Source organism: Gadus morhua, chromosome 14 (assembly GCF_902167405.1).
Source record: "Gadus morhua chromosome 14, gadMor3.0, whole genome shotgun sequence".
Lineage (NCBI taxonomy): Eukaryota > Metazoa > Chordata > Actinopteri > Gadiformes > Gadidae > Gadus > Gadus morhua.
Genome location: NC_044061.1, coordinates 8,819,883 through 8,839,675, shown reverse-complemented (window position 1 = coordinate 8,839,675; position 19,793 = coordinate 8,819,883). Strand labels below are relative to the sequence as shown.

General features: G+C 43.2%; 3 protein-coding genes across 7 annotated transcripts in view; all 3 read right to left on the bottom strand.

Moving 5' to 3' along the window:
- Positions 1 to 286: 286 nt before the first annotated feature.
- Positions 287 to 6,497, bottom strand: ctsba (cathepsin Ba). 3 transcript variants are annotated; one of them, XM_030376225.1, is made up of 11 exons: positions 6,364 to 6,497; positions 5,059 to 5,182; positions 4,838 to 4,923; positions 4,184 to 4,298; positions 3,388 to 3,503; positions 3,225 to 3,310; positions 2,262 to 2,438; positions 2,012 to 2,191; positions 1,714 to 1,842; positions 1,489 to 1,565; positions 287 to 696 (listed from the first exon to the last, which is right to left on the bottom strand). In XM_030376225.1, the coding sequence occupies exons 2-10, from the start codon at positions 5,179 to 5,181 to the stop codon at positions 1,492 to 1,494; spliced, it is 1,086 nt and encodes a 361-aa protein (XP_030232085.1). In that variant the 5' UTR covers position 5,182; positions 6,364 to 6,497; the 3' UTR covers positions 287 to 696; positions 1,489 to 1,491. The 3 variants fall into 3 exon arrangements, with proteins under 3 accessions (XP_030232085.1, XP_030232087.1, XP_030232086.1); XM_030376227.1 differs by having other exon boundaries at positions 2,012 to 2,128; positions 2,292 to 2,438; XM_030376226.1 differs by having other exon boundaries at positions 6,396 to 6,419.
- Positions 6,498 to 7,266: 769 nt separating this feature from the next.
- Positions 7,267 to 18,086, bottom strand: xkr5b (XK related 5b). The gene is made up of 13 exons (XM_030376223.1): positions 17,821 to 18,086; positions 16,637 to 16,726; positions 16,421 to 16,526; positions 15,789 to 15,955; positions 15,320 to 15,453; positions 14,939 to 15,017; positions 14,160 to 14,329; positions 12,611 to 12,722; positions 12,305 to 12,472; positions 12,021 to 12,214; positions 11,777 to 11,845; positions 10,999 to 11,182; positions 7,267 to 10,782 (listed from the first exon to the last, which is right to left on the bottom strand). The coding sequence occupies exons 1-13, from the start codon at positions 17,927 to 17,929 to the stop codon at positions 10,202 to 10,204; spliced, it is 2,163 nt and encodes a 720-aa protein (XP_030232083.1). The 5' UTR covers positions 17,930 to 18,086; the 3' UTR covers positions 7,267 to 10,201.
- Positions 18,087 to 18,693: 607 nt separating this feature from the next.
- eva1ab (eva-1 homolog A, regulator of programmed cell death b) overlaps positions 18,694 to 19,793 on the bottom strand; it is a 6,923-nt gene continuing 5,823 nt past the window's right edge. For all 3 annotated transcript variants that reach the window (XM_030376113.1, XM_030376114.1, XM_030376115.1), the window contains 2 exons: positions 19,607 to 19,793; positions 18,694 to 19,273 (listed from right to left, as the gene is read on the bottom strand). The exon at positions 19,607 to 19,793 is cut by the window's right edge and continues 200 nt beyond it. In XM_030376113.1, coding sequence (XP_030231973.1) covers positions 19,161 to 19,273; positions 19,607 to 19,793 — 300 coding nt within the window. In that variant the 3' untranslated portion in view covers positions 18,694 to 19,160. The remainder of the gene's footprint in view (positions 19,274 to 19,606) is intronic.

Sequence of the window (19,793 nt, the reverse complement as noted above, 5' to 3'; positions counted from 1 at the left end):
ATTTCCACCGTGTAAGGACAGCACTGGGTCCAAGTGCTGAAGCGCCGGTAAATCGAACGAGAAAGTCTAGTTTCTACGGCCGGAAATTACTTTCATCATTTTAGTTGTGTGAAACTGAACATGATGGCGCATGACGGCCTTTAATTGCTTGGCATCAACTACTCATCCGAATCCTATAAACTATTGACAGGGGGTCACGTCACACATGTAGTGTAGAAGTTTGCAGTAAACATGAACTTTCACCTTGTGTTGGCTCACACAGATAACACAAGAATGTATACATAACAATGGCTGAGGTAAATTTATTCTGTTTATTGTTCTCAAAACAAAAAAAAAGATCACATCAATTTGATCAGCATAGAGATAAACAACTCTAAAAAGAGCACCCTTAATATTGACAAAAATAAGAAACATCTCTTTATCGGCAAGTTAAAATAAAACACACCAGTCTATGGAGGCTTATCTCAATCTTAAAAATTAAAGGAAACAGAAGTTTGTGAATAGATTAAAAAATATCCCCACATGGCAATTTTGGGATATACTATAAAAACTAAAAAAATGGTTGGCCTACTTGTCCACTGCAAATTAAAGCATGTGAAACAGTTCAGTGCAAGCAAGTTTCATTTGATCACTTTTCCTTAAAATGTCCGGTGATAGTGGAATACAGCTACATAACGGCAGCTATAGCGTCGAACCCTATGAGGAAACAAAGATATGTTTAAATGGATCAATACTGGTATACATCTAAACACAATCTTTGCAGGTCCTATTGCAGAAAACATGCCTTTAATCATTAAACCCTTATGTGCACTACCACAGGGTGCTCCAGCATTTAACTATACCCTTGTGAACACTAGAGGGTACTACAGCAGCATCTACCAACCCTCAGTTAACTTTCAGAGCCACCCATGTCTCACGCATGGGCCTAAAAACGTAAAAAGTTAAATGCGAGTCAACGGAGCTCAATTGGAAAAGTTATGATTCCAATTTGAATCTCCATGAATTGTTCCTTGCAGGGTTAGTCAACATTTTCCAGATCAAGATACATCTTATTTGTTGAGAAATGGCATCAAAGTGACCACTGCTTTTAGCTTTTCCGCCAGTTAACTAATGTTGACTAAGACTTATTCCAATGACAATACAATGTATATATGAATATATACAATGAAAATGTATATATTTTAATTAGACAGACCCCCCCCCCCCCCCCCCAGGACCGTTTCATGGAAATTTAGATTGAAGTCAAAACTTTGTTATTGTAGCTCCGTTGACTCAAATCAAAACAACCTTTTCCGTTTCCAAGCTCCAGACGACATGGGTGGGCGTGGCTTAGCCATGTCATTTCAAATAAATATATTTTAATATATTTGATGCTTCAGATGAGAGCAGGCATGTTTCTCCTGACACACTTCTAGTTACTTTAGATAATATTAATACAATCTGATAGTTACAATAGCAACATGGGCGTTTTGCTCAGCGTCAACTTACATTTTACGCAGGGATTCCAGCCACAATTCCAGCCTCGATGCCACAGTGGTCCTCTCCACGCAGGATCTTAAAGAACCCTGAAAAACAAAGGACGGCACACGGTACAAACTGTCACTAGTTTCTGCAATGTGCATGGACAACGCACTTCAACTCACTCACATCCATTTTGAGACCACGTACGCACAGCTGCGAGTATTGATTGGGTGATGGATCATGTGCCCTTACCATTATCTCCCCAATCTGTGTTCCATGAGTTGGCACACAGCCAGTATGGGATGCTATCCTCTACCCCCCAGCCCAGGATCTTAATGGCATGGCCGCCCAATGCCTCCCCGGAAACATGTTTATATACACCTGGGGAGAGGACCATACGAAGTAGAACAGTAAGAAGCAAGGGGTGACGTTCAGGAAGCAGGGCCGCTAATTCGAGAATGCTTAAGATACATTGTTCTAGAAGATGTATAAATACAATGGTCATCACTAGCAGGTATGCACTAGTTCCACATTGGTAAGGCCTTCTTACCAGTCTTGTAAAGTGGGAAGTCTGCGTATACGGTAAAAGCGCCCTCCACTGGTCCATTTTGATAGATCTCCGCCTGAATCTCTGCCACGTCTGATGAGACACTGTAAGAGCTCTTCCCTACCACAGACAAACAAATGTTGGTTAAAAGACTAAAAAGGCAGGGTTGCACTCGACCTACGGCGGGGCTTGTCAAAGGGAACTAATTATAGACGTGTTCAGTTCCACATGAATATTTTACAGGAAGGGCTACTTGTGTAGTCCAAACGTGCGTCTTTCTTACCAAAGTGCTTGTCCTGTTTGTAGCTTGGCGTGTATCCAGGCTCACACTTCTTGGCACACTTTGGCGTCTTGCCCTCCTCTCCGGTGCAGGGCGGTCTGCTGCCGTTCACATGGTGCTCACAGGGAGCGATGGTGTAGGGCCTGCAGCCTGGGGACGGAGCAGCATGGACGTCACACTAGAGATACATATTTTAACTAGGGATGCACCGAAATGAAACCGAATATACTGAAACAGTTGGCCGAAAGCCGAAATCGAATACCGAATGTGGCTTTTACTGTTTTTCATTCATTTTGCTTTAATTTTTCACCATTGCATAAATCAAACAATTAAATGTCCTTTATAAACTTTTTTGTCTTCCTTTTCATTAAAAAAAATTCAATTACAAATTTGATACAAAATATTGATTTAATACTGAACGTTTTCTAACATTCCAGCAGACCTTATAGCAAGAATTTAAGAACAATGTACCTTTAAATAAATGAGTACAATTATTATTATTATTATTACTTTTTTATTATTTAAAAAAATAAAAAATGAAAATGTTCAGTGTATTATTTCCGGCCTTTTTACTCCTTCGGCCGAAACCGAACATTATGTTTTGGGCATTTTCGGGCCGAACAATTTCGGTGGCCGAATATTCGGTGGATCCCTAATTTTAACAAAGAAGACCCATCCCAACGACGGCAACGAGTGCACCGCGTCAAGGTCAACACACAGGATTGTTGAAATCTTCAGAAGGTCAAATTCATTGATCTGATCCCCAGTGTGTCAGTCAGCGCTCTCACTTGGAACCAAAGTGAATGGAAACTGAGCCATCAGAAAGGGACAAGCGCTAAAAAATGATTTATGTAAAGTGCTGTGACAAACAGAGTTGACGGTGCACGTCTGATACGCTCCAAGAGGGGCTTCAACACAAGGCATACGGACACTCACCCATGTGGGACTCATAGAGTCCGCCAGACACCAGTCCTTCATGGGCCCAGAAACTCCAGGCAGCAGATGGATATCCTCCGTTACACCTGTGACATGGTTCATCATCAGACTGAGTGGTAGTCCTACTACTACAAGCCAGCATTGATGTCCGGTAGCCACTCACCCCATGCCACAGAGGTGGCAGCAGCTCAGCAGGTCTTCGGATGAGATCTCCACACTGACCTTGGCGTTGCTATGGATACACACCCTGTCTGAGATGGCCTCTGCAGCTCCAAATGCCTGCAGGTATGACACCATTCACATCCAGGTCATAAGAAAAGTTAAAAACTTAACATAAGTGTGGGGACCCCCCCCCCCCCCCCCCATCCCCGTCTTATTGACAGCAAAAGGTTACAGAAGATAGAGTCCTAGAGTCAATTTTGTTCACCGTTGGAAAGGCAATATGGTGTGACAGAGGAAGTCATCGGTTTAAGGAAGCCCGTAGTAGGAAGTAGACAAAAAAACCGAAGCGGCTGAGATTAGGCTTCAACCAAAAGTATATCTGATGAAAGCACTTTAATAGCAATAACGGATGAGCCTAGATTCCGTTTCAGGGTGCAATAGTGGTTCGCTTTGGAATCCGGGTAATGAATCTGCACTTCTTAGGTTCAACCGAATGAGCCAACGCGTTCCTCAAAATTGAAATCAGCCGTTCTAAAACAGAGTACTGGTTGAGGATCAAACGTACCCTAACCTGCTGCCTGAAACGAGGCCCTGGTCTTTAAACACTTCACGACAAAAGTAGAATTCGTCACAACATTCAGACATCACGTTGAAAGACTTAGGCCCAATCCCATTTCCACCCCTTCCCCCTTCCCCCTTGCCCCTTCCCCCTTGCCCCTTGCCCTCTCCTTTTTGTTGAAGGGGGAAGGGGAAGGCGTAATGGGTAGAAATGGGATTGGGCCTTAAACTTGACGTACCCAGCATGAGCCACAGGAGCCCTGGTCCCTGATCTCCTTCAGAGTGGGGCACTGAGGCCACTGAACCCTGGAGTCAAAGTTCTCCGGCAGCTTCACGTCTCCAGAATAACGGACCCTGTATGGAAGGAAAAAAAACAAAAAACGTTTTTCATACTACAGGCAAAAGGATTCCAGTCAAAGGATTACTTTGCATCGAAATTTCCAGCACAAAATATAATCCATGACCTTAATGCAATCTCATTCTGTAGTATATTTTATTACTGATTCAATCTGTGTTGTACATGCATTTTACTATCATTCCCTATACAAGAGGAACTGCAATAATCATGAAAGACTGCTTCATAATTTTTAAGCATCATCATAAAAAAAAAAGGGTAGTATGATACCGCAAGCAAAAGTGCGACATCAAGACATTTAGAAGAGCTACAGAACCTAAAGCCTGACCACAAGTAAGCTCAAATGTGTCGACATAAATGACCATTGCCGGAACAATTTCAATTTGAAAAAGAAAACCCCCTGAAAGAAGCAGCATTCTCTGAAGCAAATCAAAATTAAACCAAAGAACTGAAAATAATAAAATGTTAGAAAAGAAAAAGGCCTTACAGCAAACAGAAAAATAAGTGCACGAAAACAGAGTCACACAATGAGACTCACATGGTGGGGAGTCTGGGTCCATTGAGAAATGTACCACACAGCTTCTTGACATAGCTGTGGTCTACATGACGGAAATTTTGGCCGGCCTACGGAACAGTAAAAGGACAAAGATAAGGTCTCCAAGAAATCAATGGACAATCAAACAGTGAATAAAAAGTTGATTTATTTTTTGGTTGGTTCCAGAGCAGAAAGAGCCGAGCTTATGCGAGAGAACTACCCACCTTCCAGGTAGTGTTGACCTGGTTGATGTAGTCGACCATTTCACTGGACAGAGGCTTGAGCTGTGGTCTGGCCCTGCCCACAGACAAGATGATAGCCATCACCAGGAGAGCTGCCTGCCACATTCTATGGACGGAAACATAATGTTGAAAAAGGTTAGGGATCTTTAAAAACAGGTGAGGCGAGAGAGATAAAACAGTAATTGTCTTGAGGCAATCTCAAGTGATTTACAGTGTACACACGGTCAACACAAAGCATCTTGTCTCCAGTCTTGCTTGTCAAGCTCTCCACTGGTTAAACTGAACAGCAGCTTTCAAGAGGCAAAAGAATCCCAGGTTTAAGTGTCTGGACATGAACAGTGCTTTCGAGATGCTATGGGAAGATTTGGAAACTGGGAGGAGAAAAGAAAACACCACTCTGCTATTCTTATTTTGCTGCAAACCATTTTTTTCTTTCCCCCCACACTTGTTTGGAGATGTTTCAGTTCAGTCTTTCATTTAATAATCAGTTGACCTTCCCTAATATTTGAAAGTTGTACTGTTTCGATTGAACATGACTCAAGAATGGATCCTTTTCCGATTAACTGGGGCAGCCATCATGATAGTTGTTTTCGGAAACCCAAGCACACCATAGCAGGAACAAATAGCGAGTTTCCTTTGTGGTTAAACAGATTCAACCCACACATTTCCCAACAAATGTGGGGAAAATAACAGCCCACAAAAATATATATAATTTGGCTATTCAGCCAAGGGATCCATCAAGTTCTGAGGCTTATCGGTTAATATTTCAAATCAAGGATTGAACTGGGAAAGAAAACATCTAGGTTTTTATTTTTTCACATACAACAATTCTTGCATGTGGTCTACTAACCTCAACAAAGAAAACACCTCGAATCATGGTAGCCTCAGCCGTCTCATGAACGGTTACACAAGAAATGTAAACGATTACACAAGAAATGTAAACGATGTTATTGAGGTAATCGAGTTAGAAAAACAATGTTCCCTAGACCACTTGCCACAATGTTTTGATATACCAGGACAATCAACACACATGGCAAAGTCCATTTCGGCAGAATTCAAAATAAGGTTAGAAAATAAACAACCCGCTGGACATTAACTCTACCAAAAACAAATGCAATTGCAGGTTATATGAATGGACTTTGGAGGACATTTCTGTAAACGGGGATAGTAATGATTTACTTATTCTCTGTGTCTTTTTACGGATAATTCGGTTGCCTGTTCTTGAGGGGGGGGGGGGGGGGGGGTACCTAAAAACCTTTCGAAAGTACGAGATGCAAAATACGGTACCTGTAGCTTGTTTTTCAGTTATTGACAGATACCTCGACTGAAGTGAAGAAGAGTGGTCATCAAGGAAGTCCCGTTTGATTTATGTAAAGACTGTAACCACGTGACTTGGTCACATGAGTTTCTCGATTGCTCAACTCACGTGACTAACGCAGGGTTTTTTCACAAAGTCCAACAGTTAAAAAAAATTAAAATATTTTGAATGGATATCAAATTGATCAAAAGCAAGCTCGATGGAAAACATTAAAAATTAGCTGTGGTTTTCTTTTACCAGACGTCGTATGTCAAAAGCATTTCGTCTGGCTCTTTCTGCAGTGGCTGACTATCTGCTTTCAGTTCCTTGTAGTCAGGTCATCTGACAGAATGATTTCACTTGAAAAACGCTGTTCCCTGTATTCCATTGTTATTTTGTTATTTATTAAACCAGTATGACTACATGTGAGTGAGTACATTCTATGATTATAAAAGCTGACCTATGCTTTACACCAGTTTGGATGGCAGAGACCATATCATTCAGGATCTTCGATAGTCTGTGGTCGGTTACACCTCAGACGTAAGCTGTATATGTATGCTGGAACATTAACCACTGCTGCTACCCACCTTCCTGTTCAGAGAAGACCGAAAGATGACCTTTAATTTGGGTAGTGACTCAGAAAGGCTGTTTGCTTCAGGCCTGTTAAAATCTTCAGCAGTATACAAATACTGTGTAGGCCCTACGCACAAATATATGAAACTATCTTAAACAAATCATTAATGTTTTAAATAGTTATGGTTTGTTTTCAATGTGTTTTTCCTTGTTTAGCATTTGTGAGTTGGCAATGCATCATACATTACAAGATCAACTGAAAGACTGATGAAGGTGAACTGAGGGTTTGGCTATTTGCTATCCAAAACCAAACATCGGCACTGCGATAAAGAATGTGTTTATTCTGTCACAACAATAGCACAGTAATCAACCAATCATCATCTACCATCACTGTGAAAATCATTCGATTTCGAACACGGTGTAGGATGATGTGAAGACATATCGTCTTACATATGATGAACAAACACATCCCTTAATGGTAATAGTTTCAAACCATAAGTTAATTTAAAAAACAACAGCACACACACTGTGAATTGTCATATACCGTCATGAGTTTGAAATCAAATAATTGTGAACAGATGCAAAATGTAGAAAATCTAAGTGAAAGAGAACAAATGAAGGAAAGGAAGGATTGACAGTAACTTCCACAAGACAATATGTCGATTGATCATCAAGCAAAGGCATTTGGCATTCTGAAGCATGTTGGATTCTAGATGTGCACTTTGATTCACTATTAGGGTGTGTATTAGTGTTGCACAGACAGAGCATGTGCAATGTGCGTGTAGATAAGTGTTTTCCTGTTTTCACGTCAATAGATACAATGCCCTGGCTGTTTATGTGAAATAAAAACATGCAGTAAGTCTCTAAAGTTTCATTACATTACACTGACAAACTTTTAACACTTCTCAGGCAGACAATGACTTGACAGAGGCAGAGTGCCTATTCTGATATTAGCAGACACTTTACTTTTCTGTAGTTGTTATGTTGTTGTTTCAAAAAATGTACCAGTATGTATGTACCTATGCATACAGCAGAAAGGAAACTACGGTTTGTGTAGTAATTGTACATTTACAAGTAATTGAACATTTTGTTATTGAAAGTGACTGAAGGTTAATTGATTATCTATAGTAAAACGAAACTAACATATATACTACAATGAATTAAATGCAATTATCAAAAATAAAATAAAATTAAAGGGGAATTGTTAAAATAATACAAAGGTTAAAAGAGTAATTTACGTATAATTAAAAGAGATCCCATTACATTCTGACAACATAATACAAGCCTATCAATGCATCCAAATCCAAGCAAATTACTACTCAGTCGGTCCATTATTATGTTCTGCTGTTAGATTTTAATATATACTTTTGAATTGAATAACAATTGTACAGTATTTAACTGAGATCAAAACAGAAAAGGGAGAATGGTCTATATATGATCTATGTAAAATTATCTTTTTTAAAACTGATCAAAGAGCAAACAAACCAAATGAAAAATATTGCTAATATTACAAGGTTTTCATGGAAAATAAATTGCCTTTTTCATTTTCTTTATATATTTATTTATCCTTACATAAGCCTACAGAAAATATATAAACACAATAGGGCTAGGTAATGATTAAGTATGCATTTAAAATGCTCCAAACATAAGGTTGAAATATAGTTTACAATTCAATACTTGGATTTCATCACATATTGATTGTAAGTATTTTGCGTTTAACATGGCACCTTAACATGGTAAATCACCAGGATCATTGTGATAGCATTATAATTATGGCCCAGCCCTACTATGGTTTCTGACCCGCCTCATCAAAATGTAGTCTCTCTTTTTTTCTAAAGTGCTATGTCAAGATATCTCAGCAATGAATATAAAATAAACATCATTACTCTGTTAATAGATTAACAAATACATGGAGATGATAGACGGATAGAGGTAGATCGCATACCTTCTACCTTGATGTGTAAAGTGTTGCTCATGCCCGGCAAATATACACAGCACCATCATGGTGTGATTGTACATAACAGTGACTATCCTTCTCTGCTGTACATCACGTACAATCTCGGATCAAGAAGTACCACTAAGTTATACCAAGGTTTCCGGGGGAGACGGCAGAGAAACTGAGTAACGCTTTGTTTCCTGTTTCTTACAGAGAAACTCACTTGCTCGGGTGGATGAAGATTTCAGAAGGAGATTGTATTACCGGTAGGTGTAAACTGAGTTTTTTTGTTTGTGTTAGCCAATTACACGCTTACAGATCCCCGCTTCCTACAGCATGATTAGTCAAAAATATATGAAGCGAAAGGGATATTTTAAATGTATAACACTGAATCTCTATTTTCTTTCACCTGCCCATTTGTTCAGTAGACATTCGAGGGAGTCATAGCCTATCTCAGCTATAGGGCTTGAACATCGTGACGTCACATGGCATGACTGCCTCCATTTTGGGAGCATAGGAGCATTGGAACGTTATTGGTAGCAATGGGGTTTTGGTCATTGCTTAGTAATTAATCAGGAAATGATTTGTGTTTTGAAATTGAATTCCACAGCAATTTCTCATGCGATACCGTGTTTCAACAAAGTTTGATTATGCATATTTACATTAGTTTAGGAATTTGTATTACTACAACTCTCTAGTCATCACAAAATGGCGGAGTATCGCCAACGAAAAAAGCCCTTGAAGCATTCTAATGTAAAAGCCCAATTGCTGACTATGGACAGACGAGGACCAAAGCACGTGCACATTTTGAGTTAATACGGCAGGGAAAGGAATGCCAAGCACACTTGGGGGATTTTTACTAAGCAGATTCGACCCGAGCCGGAAAGCATACACATCTCTGTGCAGTCAGCCGCACTAACCACTGTTGAAGCAGAATCGGTTAGTTTCCGTGGTTAGTTAGTTAGTTTAAAAGGGTTCATATTTTAATGGTGCATGACCTAGATAATGACGGCTGGAATAAATAACATCCGCAGGTTCTACAATCCATAGCACCTATGAACCTCGTTCTGGGATATGAAATAACTCATTTTTTGCTTTTCATTAGTTAAAAGGTCTGTATTTCTGTAAATTTGATATAAACTGTTATTATTCATGCCTTGATTGACCGGATTGAGAAGCACACTTGCTACTTTTTTTTATCACTGCCATAGAAAAGAATGAAAACTGATAAAAACAACAACAACTGGGCCAATGTGGACATACTCAACAGAGATACTGAACTCAAAAGTCCCTTCAACGCGCCTCGGCTCCGACTCTAACTAGACCGCCCTTTCTCTGTAGTCCACAAACTGGACCGTTTGTTTTCGAGCGGTGTTGGAGATGACCGGTGTCAGCGGGGCGCTTCCGGGAGTGCTGGCGCTAGGGGTGCTGCCCCCGGGGGTGGTGCCCGGCGTGTTGCCGGGGGTCGCCGGGGTGATGATGACGGACGCCGGCGCCAGAGCCGGGGTCTCGTCCTCGGCCGGGGGCACCAGCCGCGGGGTGGAGGTGACGAAGCGCGCCTCCCGGATGCGGTACGGGCTGCGGTAGGCGGAGATGGGCGACAGCTCCGAGCCCCAGCCCAGGTAGCTGCCGCTGGACGGGGACGGAGCCTCGGCGCTGAAGTAGGCGCCCGTGGTGCCCTCCCCGGGCGCCGCCGCCTGGTCGCCCTCCGGGGACGTGATGAGCAGGGGCGAGCGGCGGTCGTCGGACCAGCCGGGGGTCTTGATGTCCAGGGAGCAGACGGACGAGGAGGCCTCGGTCAGGCTGGCGTTGACGCTGTCGATGTGCCGCAGGCTCCCGGCCAGCTGCGGGGACGACACGGTGGGGGAGCCGTACGCCGCACTCTGGTAATCCTCATCGCCTGAGAGCGACAAGCGGGTTTTAATTAGCACGTGTGTTAACTAGGTATGCTACGCAGTCAAACAGGCAGTCTTAGTAATTCATATAAAAACAAAAGTAGTCCAAATATGACTCCAAATATGAAATAAAATATAAATAAACTAAATATAAATAACTAGACCATTAAAATCATTGGTTATCAAAGCTAGTGTTTGTATGTTTCGCTGAGTGTGCGTACATTTATCCTCTGAAACGAGGGCACTGGATAACTCGTCTCCACTCTCTTCAGTGAGGTCCACCTCCACAGGGATGACCTCGGGAGGGGTTTTAAGGCCGTGAAACACTGCGGTCGGGGCCTTCTTCACAGGTCTGGCCACCACAGGGCTTGGAGATGGCTTTGAGGCCGGAATGATCTCTGTCACCTGAGAGTAAGGCAAAATCATGCTTAAGGAACATAAACACGAGCCATAGATTAAATGTATTTATTGATCTACCTTACTAGGACAGAACATTGATGAGAGCAATTTTGTAGTTGACTGTGTTGGCAGTCGGGGAGCAGTGTTAAAGCCTTCTTGAGCACAGGTCTAGCTCTAATAGTGTTAATTACCTCTGTTAAAGCAAGGTGAGGCAATTCGGAGAAACCAGCCACAGTAAGCCAAACATACTTCAGCAATAGACTGCCTAGCCTTGTGGAGGACTACGCCGGTGATGTGCCATGAGGGCACGGGAAGAGTGTGCGCAGGTTGCCAGGTAGGTAGGTAGACACACAAGCCAACCAATCATTTCATACGGGCCGAATGTCACCCGTATGAAATGATTGGACGAGCTTATACAGGCCTGCGATCGCTACAGACTCCAGCTTCCAGCTGGCAAGAACTGCTGCCGTACTTGCTTAATCGTTATGTCACCATTTGCTGACCATATTTTCTTATTTTATTTAAATGTTCTTGCCATTAATAACCAACAATGCATTGGGGTTCATGGACATGTCTAGAAGAAGAGGAGGAGGACATTACCTGTGGATGCGGTGGAGGAGTCGGTAGAGGAGAAGGTTGGGGAGGAGAATGTGGCTGAATTTGTGGCACCTGAGATGATTGAGCACGAAAGAACACAAGAGCCCAATTATAGCTTTTAAGGTTATAATCAGAAAAACTGGAAGCCATTATTTAAAATTGAATTGAAATCGTTTCCTGGAAGAAAGCAACTTTTGAAAATAATTGAATGACATACTAGACTGAAACGTAAGGTTTCTCAACCTACCGGGGTATGATGAGGCATGTCAGGGGAGTAAACCACTTCCTCGTCCAGACCCATCAGTCCTGCCAATCCTCCCTCCCCATAGGCTGAGCAGATCCTGCCTACGTCCCCTGTCTTCATGGCTAGGCGAATCAGCAGCCAGTGATGGTGCCTCCATCCCTCCCATTGATGGGGAAGGTCCATGAGAGTTCCACCACCTCAAAGCATGAACAACAACAATAGGTACACATCAAAATGGCTGGCCGGCTGCTGGAGAAATACTAGGCGGATTTTCCCTGGGAACCTACCGGAAAGTGCAACATGGCGATTGAAGCTAGGGGTCACTTTCTCCTCCAATGAGAGTGTAGATCCTCGCTCAGTGCAGGCTCCTCCGATCCCCCTGTGGCGAATACTCTGGAAGATCTCAAAGGACTTTGGATGAAGGAAACGGTAGTACAACACCAGTGCTATGACTCCTGATGACAACAAGGGGAAGGAAGAGAAAGGGATGTAAGCAAGAGATAAACGGTTGATATATATACTGTAAAGTGAATGAGTTTGAGTGGTTTTCTCGCTCCCAGATATGTATTAGTATGGTTGTAGTTGTGTCTCACCGATAAGGAAGCTGCAGAACACAGCTGCCGGTATGCCCACGGTATCCCATGATGCCATGCTGAACAGCCAGGATGAGGCCAACAGAAGGAAGGCATTCTCAATCCACATGGCCTACAACAGGGGATCAACAGTGTACAAAAGCTCATATTAGAAGTGAATTGCATTGAAGGGAAGTTTAATTCAAGTCTTGTGTATGATTGTGTATGGGGCGTTGTCCAAAATGAAAACTGAGTCACTTTCTGGACTGAGGTACAGTTCACACGTTACAGACGTACTCATGTACAGGCATGTTGGAATGTGTTGTTTATTTTGTTTGGATTTTAACTGTTCTGTTTGGAAAAAACAACAACCCTGGGGACATATGGTGGCTGACTTCATTCAGTGACGGGAAGAGTGAAGAGTCACTCAGTAAATCAATACCTAAAGGGTCTGTGTCATACTCAGAGAGTATGAGATCATTGAGAACCTATTCATGAGTATTTGTCGCATAACATTAGGGAAAATATGGGCGAGGCCAAGACATGACTAGACAACGTGTCTCCTGGATGTCTGACAGAACATCAGTGCAGACGGTCGAGGTTGCAGTCTATTAGCCATTAGTGTTTTGCTCGCGGCTCTTAGACAATAATGTGTTAATATTGTAAACAAGGACACCTGCTGTACTGTGTCAAATATAACACATTCTGACCCCTTTCAAATCAGGCTGGCAGAATGTGTCTGCCATTTACCAGAATATGTAAGACCCCACCAGCTCAGAGAGAGCGAGACATCTCCAACCAACTGGTCATTAATGAAAACCTACATGGGTATTGACTGAACTGCGACATGCAGACTCCTCTAGCCGGGGTGTGGCATCATTTTATGAGCAGACCAGAGTTAGAAAAAAAAGTGTGTAGCTGTTCTGCTAAACGTTTTGATGGCAGATCAGCAGCCCATCCTTAATGCACAACATGATTCTTGATTGTTGTACATCTGAGCCTTAATAGCATAATATTGTGGAATAGTACAGGAATAATCAATCTCTTGCTCTTCTGTCTTTTATATGTTAAAAATATGATGCATATGACTTTTGAATAGGGTTGGTATAGGCCAAGTTAAAAAAAGCAAACTCTTGTCTGCATTCAAGAAACTCTTGTTTTCACATCTTATTGACTTAACGATGAGATGAGATTGTCTGTTCAATACTGCATTCTGCAGCGTGGTTCATTAAACTTAACAGAATTAAATTCTAAGCACATTGTTGCATTTCACCTAATGTTGTCTTGTTAATAGTACAGCACAGCACTTGCATTACATTACATTCCAATCAATGACGCCTCCCTTGCCAAAACTAAATTTGATTCCTGTCCACCCACTAAACACAGGAAGTGACCAAACAAAGGGAGTGACCAATGTGTGACACCAATTTTAAGCACATACACACATACAAGCACACGCACACGCTCACACACACACACACACACACACACACACACACACACACACACACACACACACACACACACACACACACACACACACACACAAACACACACACGGACGACTCACCAGGTAGAACCCGGCCATGCGATAGCGGGATTGTCCGTACTTCACGTTGAGGAAGAGGAAGATGTGTATGGCTCCCAGCACTAGGTTGAAGAGCCTCCACCGGCCAACAGACTTGATGATGTCTGTCTGCTGGGACACCATCCAAAACGTAGCGCCTAGCCAGTGCACACCTGAGTCACAGCAAACAACAAGCAGCCAGCCCCCAAAGGAAACATTTACATCCATTAACAATCGTCCAGCAAATTAGTCATCCTCATAGGCACACGCAGAGATTACAGACATAGCACACACACTCATCGCTGAACAAATGGGTGCATGCACATTGATATAAGAGCCAGATGGATATATCAGTCGGCCAATCAAACATCACAGCTATATGTTTGCCGATATGCGCCGATATGAAAACTTTAGAAATGGTGATGTAGTTCAATCTTTATAAATCTGCTACAGTGGTGGTTGAACCTCTGATTGGTTCAAACGAGCATATCCATTTCAACACTCCTAACACAGTTTTACATCAGGTTCTGTGTGAAGGTTAGTAGCTCCTCCATACACTTAAGTGGTTCCTTTGGCTCCTTATTTTAATGTGATGTTGCTGTGGCACGAAGCATTCCTGGAGGTTGAGCAGCAAATCACAAGGAGTTGCTCCAACCCCAGGATAACACAATATAAACATCGAACAACCGATATGTACATTATGAATATTGGCCGATATATTGATATTGTTATTTTCCCCCCCAATGTCGGGATTGGCATCAGCCTCTAAAATCCAGACTGACCTATGACCCCAAGGATCCACTGTTTGAAGATCCGTGTGAAGAGCATGAGAATAGCAAACCGAGATCCCAGCATGCCCACCTGTGGACAGGGAGGCGAAGAATGATCAAACCCCCCCCCACACACACACACACACACACACTCACACACACACACTCACACACACACACGCGCACACACATATAAACAAACATAAACAGAGTCCAACAGAATAGACATATCGTCTTTGTTAACATTACATACAATCTCATCTAAAAATTGAATGTCACAGTCCATGCAAGCACAAGCACCCACATAAAGTGCACATATATCCACACATATTGACTTGAGTAAACATAGAAAGTAGAAAAAAAGTAGGCTCTTGTGTTCTGGTGAATACCCACCCTCCATAGCAGTCTACATAGTATGGCGGCAGGGGTCATAGGCAGGTGGCCAGGTCTAATGAGCGAGCAGGCCCTGGCATAGAGAACCAGGGCCCAGGCCAGGGATATCAGGCACACCACAAAGCAAACAGAAGCTATAGGACGGAGAAACAGAGAGGAGAGAAAGCCACACAGGAAGAGAAAGGATAAAGTTAGTCAGAGAGAAAGAGAAGAAGAGAATGGGAAAAGAGAAAGACAGAGCATATTACAATATTGCCAAAGCGTCAACAACAATTAAGTAAGGAAAATACAATAGATTGCATTCCCGAAGAGAAAGAAAGCATTTGCGGAAGATGAAAAACCATAGGATAAGAAATGCCCTCCTGAAACGCTCCATCTCAGGTTCTTTATCAGTTCACACACAACCTTTTACCGGAAAGAGATCGAGCTACATAGTAGCAGCAGCAGCAGCGCGGTTTCCCAGCTGTACCTGGGGACTTGATGCCTATGTCGGTACAGATGAGGACGTAGGTCTGCAGCAGGGTCTGAGGCAGAGTGACCACCAGGGCCTCAAACAGACGCAGGGCCGACACGTCGGCCTGCTGCATGATCTCCCCGTACACATCCTCCTCTGGCAGGACCAGGCACTCCCACAGCCTGGTGGGAGAGAGACACAGGCCGGAGGTGGGCAGGGAGAGAGGGTGTGAGAGAGAGAGAGAGAGAGAGAGAGAGAGAGAGAGAGAGAGAGAGAGAGAGAGAGAGAGAGAGAGAGAGAGAAATTATCTTAGTTTCTCTTCTTGTCACGTCACTATGTGATCAAATATGTCATGAATGTTTCAGATACTTATGCTGCTTGAGCTCATTTCATAGAGCACGTCAGTTGAAAATAAAATGTATTTTATCTGGAAAATGGGTGGAGTTGTGGAGGGTGAAGCTAAATGGAAGTAGTTGTTAGTGTTGTCTGCCAACGCACACACATACACACACACCAACACACACGCACGCACGCACACAAGCACACACACGCACACACACACACACACACGCACGCACACACACACACACACACACACACACACACACACACACACACACACACACACACACACACAAACACACTACCTTTTGAATATGCCCAGGTGCAGTATGTGTGTCCAGGTGAGGGACTTCATGCGTATGCGTCCATCCGAAAGGTACCACAGGTAGCTCAGCCACTGAGGAGCCCAGCCTACGAGAATGACATGTGATCAACCAATCAAATCAATTAAATCAACCAGCATGACTAGCTATCTTAACCATCCATTGTTCCATCCTTATCCCCCTATCATATCATCTTACCGGGCAGTAGGAACAGGGCAGTGAAGCCAGCCAGGTAAGCATAGCAGTAGTTGTGTCCGATCCACAAATAGTAGACAAAACAGTAGATAACTGTGAAAGAGAGAGATAACACACACACACACACACACACACACACACACACACACACACACACACACACACACACACACACACACACACACACACACACACACACACACACACACACACACACACACACACACACACACACAAGATTATGTTTATTTCAGAATATTTTAGATCAATACTGTCATGGCATTTAATGTTTGCATTAGCTTTGGCCACTACTAATGCTCACACCAGATGTAAACAACTACAGTATGCAAACTATGACGTGAGATGGGATCAGTGACAGTGCATGGGTGTGTGATTGTGTGCATGCGTACTTGGACATTCCATTTCTATCTCCACCAGGACACGTTTTCATTTTGTCATCTAAATGACCTTTGTAATGCAGATAGTCTACTTCTCACTCACAACCAGACTGTCTGATGCTCTCTGCAGCTCTCTCTCTCTCTCTAGTCCCATTTAATGAGCCTGCTGCATAATACTCAGTAGCTGCCACCTGCCTCATTACTCCTTCCAATCCGCTCACACCATGTCCATCACCCTAGCGATGTAATCCGAACTGTTCTAGCTGACAAACGGGTAGGCTGGTCGTGCGGGGTAGGCCAAATAATACTGGGGTACGCCCATCCCCGCGCCCATATCACCTCCAAAAAAAGGGCGCTCAAACTTGACAACATGGCTGCATATTCTTATAAACAGTGTGTTGTAGGGTAGTGTTACGCTTAACAGTCTGAGTCTGTAACATCAGTTGTATCCGTAGGGCATACAGGCAGTGTGGTCGCAGTTAGCGATGAGTTGGCATTTTCCTCGGCAGGCAGATGTTCACAACAAACGGAGGTATTAGACGCAGTGGTGTTGGCTGCAGAGGCGGGTCCAGTCATGTCATTACACAGGTCCAAACTGTTTTAAAATACCACTGAAACTTTAACGGCATCCTCTGTATAGTTAATTTTTGTATTTTTAATTGATATCCCATTGACACCACTGACTGTAGCACTGCCGATGAGCATAGGCCCGCAGTGTGCCTCGCCTGCAGGCTGCTTGCGTGTGTCTATGTGTGCGTTTTTCTGTGCGCGGTCCCGGTTAGAACTCACCCGCGGTCCTCTCCGCCACGAGCAGAAGCGCAGTAAACGCAAAGATACAAACTTGGCAGCAGGACACACACGCGCCTCCACGACTCGGAGGCGCCGAATAGTCCCTCATTTTCCAAAGAAAAGCCGGGTCTTTAGAGAATGCAACCCTGGGTTGTGATGCTATCTGCTGCAGGTATATATGGACGTGCTGTTTGGGAGTCGGTCCAACTGTACCCCGCTCTCTCTCGGCCCGTTATCCAGCGAGGGGCTTCTCACGTCACAGCCCCGTCCCGTTAAAGCGGTAGCGATGCTTAAAAGACAGGTAGCCTATATGGGCACCTAGTGAGTTAGAATTCTGTATTTAACCAAAATAGTTACGTTGACCGAGTAAGGTATAATGCAAAAGGGGCAAATTACTGCTCTTAAAATAGCCTACTTAATACTAATAGCCTTACAATTGTTCGCTTGTTTGATGCCTAAACGCCTCTGTCCCGTTTTGGCATGTAAGGCTATTTAATTGTTCAGCCTCGAGTCGAGAATAATGAATGCTTTTAGAGGATGCCATAGGCCTACTACATGTTCAGTGACTGGAGTAGTATGCGTATTAGTGTGGTGCCGCAGTATGCAGTGCATGTGTCTTCACTACTTTCCAAAAGATGGCAGTGTCTGCTCTCCACGCAAAAGTAGCAATCCCAGAATATTCCAATGTTTTCCAAAACGAATAGATTGATATTCTACAAAAACAAAGTTCTTGTGAAAAAAATGAACGTGAGGTTTGTCTCATTTGTTGTTTTCCATTTCGTCCTCAGAATTTGTATCTGTATAGATACAAATCTATCGATATATAGGCTATTGATATTGTAACACATCAGAAATTATACAAGAAAAACGTAATTCTCTTAAAAAAAACCTCACATGTATTTATTATAATCAACAATTGCACTCAATGTTATAAACAACAGAGGCTTCTGACAAAGCCTGGAGATAGAAAATAAGTTGTACAGTTAATATGTCCTTGGTTTAACATTGTCCATTGAAGGATCGGTTCTGTGGTCGTGGGCTACTTTCCTTAGTTCTGTGTAATGTATTGTTTTTGGGACTACCACAACTGTAAAGTCATCGGTAAACATGAGTACTTTGTAGGGATATTCTATTGACAACACAAGTTGAAACACAATTCCAACTGACTTAAAGCCCAACCAAAGCACCGTGAAATAATGAGACAACGCCCGTCCCTCCCCTTCCCTTTAATTCCATTGCATTTCTTTTCGTTTTCCTCTGTTTTCCTTTTCTTGACACATAGTCTATTGGAGCAGGCCGTTGCAGAGGGTGTGCGGAGTGTGTCAGACAGTGGGGTCGGGTCAGTAGTATCTGTTGAGGCTCTGGGTTACGGTGCGGATGTCTGGCTGTCCATTCATCCAGATCTCCCGCAGGATCCTCTCTCTCTCCTCCAGGCGTTGGGATCTGTCCAGATCTACACACACACACACATACAAGAAACATGAGCGCTCAGGCACACACATGTAAACACACACACGCACACACAAATACACACACACACACACACACACACACACACACACACACGAATACACACAGGACAGATGAGTGTACACTGACAAAAGCATACAATGTCCTTTTACATTACCCTCAAATGAAAGTCATTATTTTATGAACAGTTGGTCCCTGTGAGTGCGTGTTTGTGTGTGTGTGTGTGTGTGTGTGTGTGTGTGTGTGTGTGTGTGTGTGTGTGTGTGTGTGTGTGTGTGTGTGTCTGTGTGTGTGTGTGTGTGTGTGTGTATAATACCATCTGCCGAAGTAAAAACCCTGGTGCTCAAAAGGGCTCTCTCAAAGCGTCTCCGTTGCCTTGCCGACATGTCTGCGGGGTCCTCCCAGTCCTCTGATTGGTTGTCCCCACTGGGGACATGCCCGCCCGCCGGTATGAGAGTCATGTTGTCTGGGTTACTGTTCCTCGGACAGTCATGAAGCTGACG

What these genes read in the sequence shown, in the direction of transcription:
- xkr5b (XM_030376223.1), bottom strand. Translation starts at nt 17,929, where the DNA reads ATGAGGGACTATTCGGCGCCTCCGAGTCGTGGAGGCGCGTGTGTGTCC. An exon ending in CACCTGGGCATATTCAAAAG is followed by an intron (nt 15,956 to 16,420) that starts GTAGTGTGTTTG and finishes CTCTCCCACCAG; the next exon opens with GCTGTGGGAGTGCCTGGTCC. An exon ending in GTGGATCCTTGGGGTCATAG is followed by an intron (nt 14,330 to 14,938) that starts GTCAGTCTGGAT and finishes GCTGTGACTCAG; the next exon opens with GTGTGCACTGGCTAGGCGCT.
- ctsba (XM_030376225.1), bottom strand. Translation starts at nt 5,181, where the DNA reads ATGTGGCAGGCAGCTCTCCTGGTGATGGCTATCATCTTGTCTGTGGGC. An exon ending in GCTCCTGTGGCTCATGCTGG is followed by an intron (nt 3,504 to 4,183) that starts GTACGTCAAGTT and finishes TCATACCTGCAG; the next exon opens with GCATTTGGAGCTGCAGAGGC. An exon ending in CACAGATTGGGGAGATAATG is followed by an intron (nt 1,566 to 1,713) that starts GTAAGGGCACAT and finishes TTTGTTTTTCAG; the next exon opens with GGTTCTTTAAGATCCTGCGT.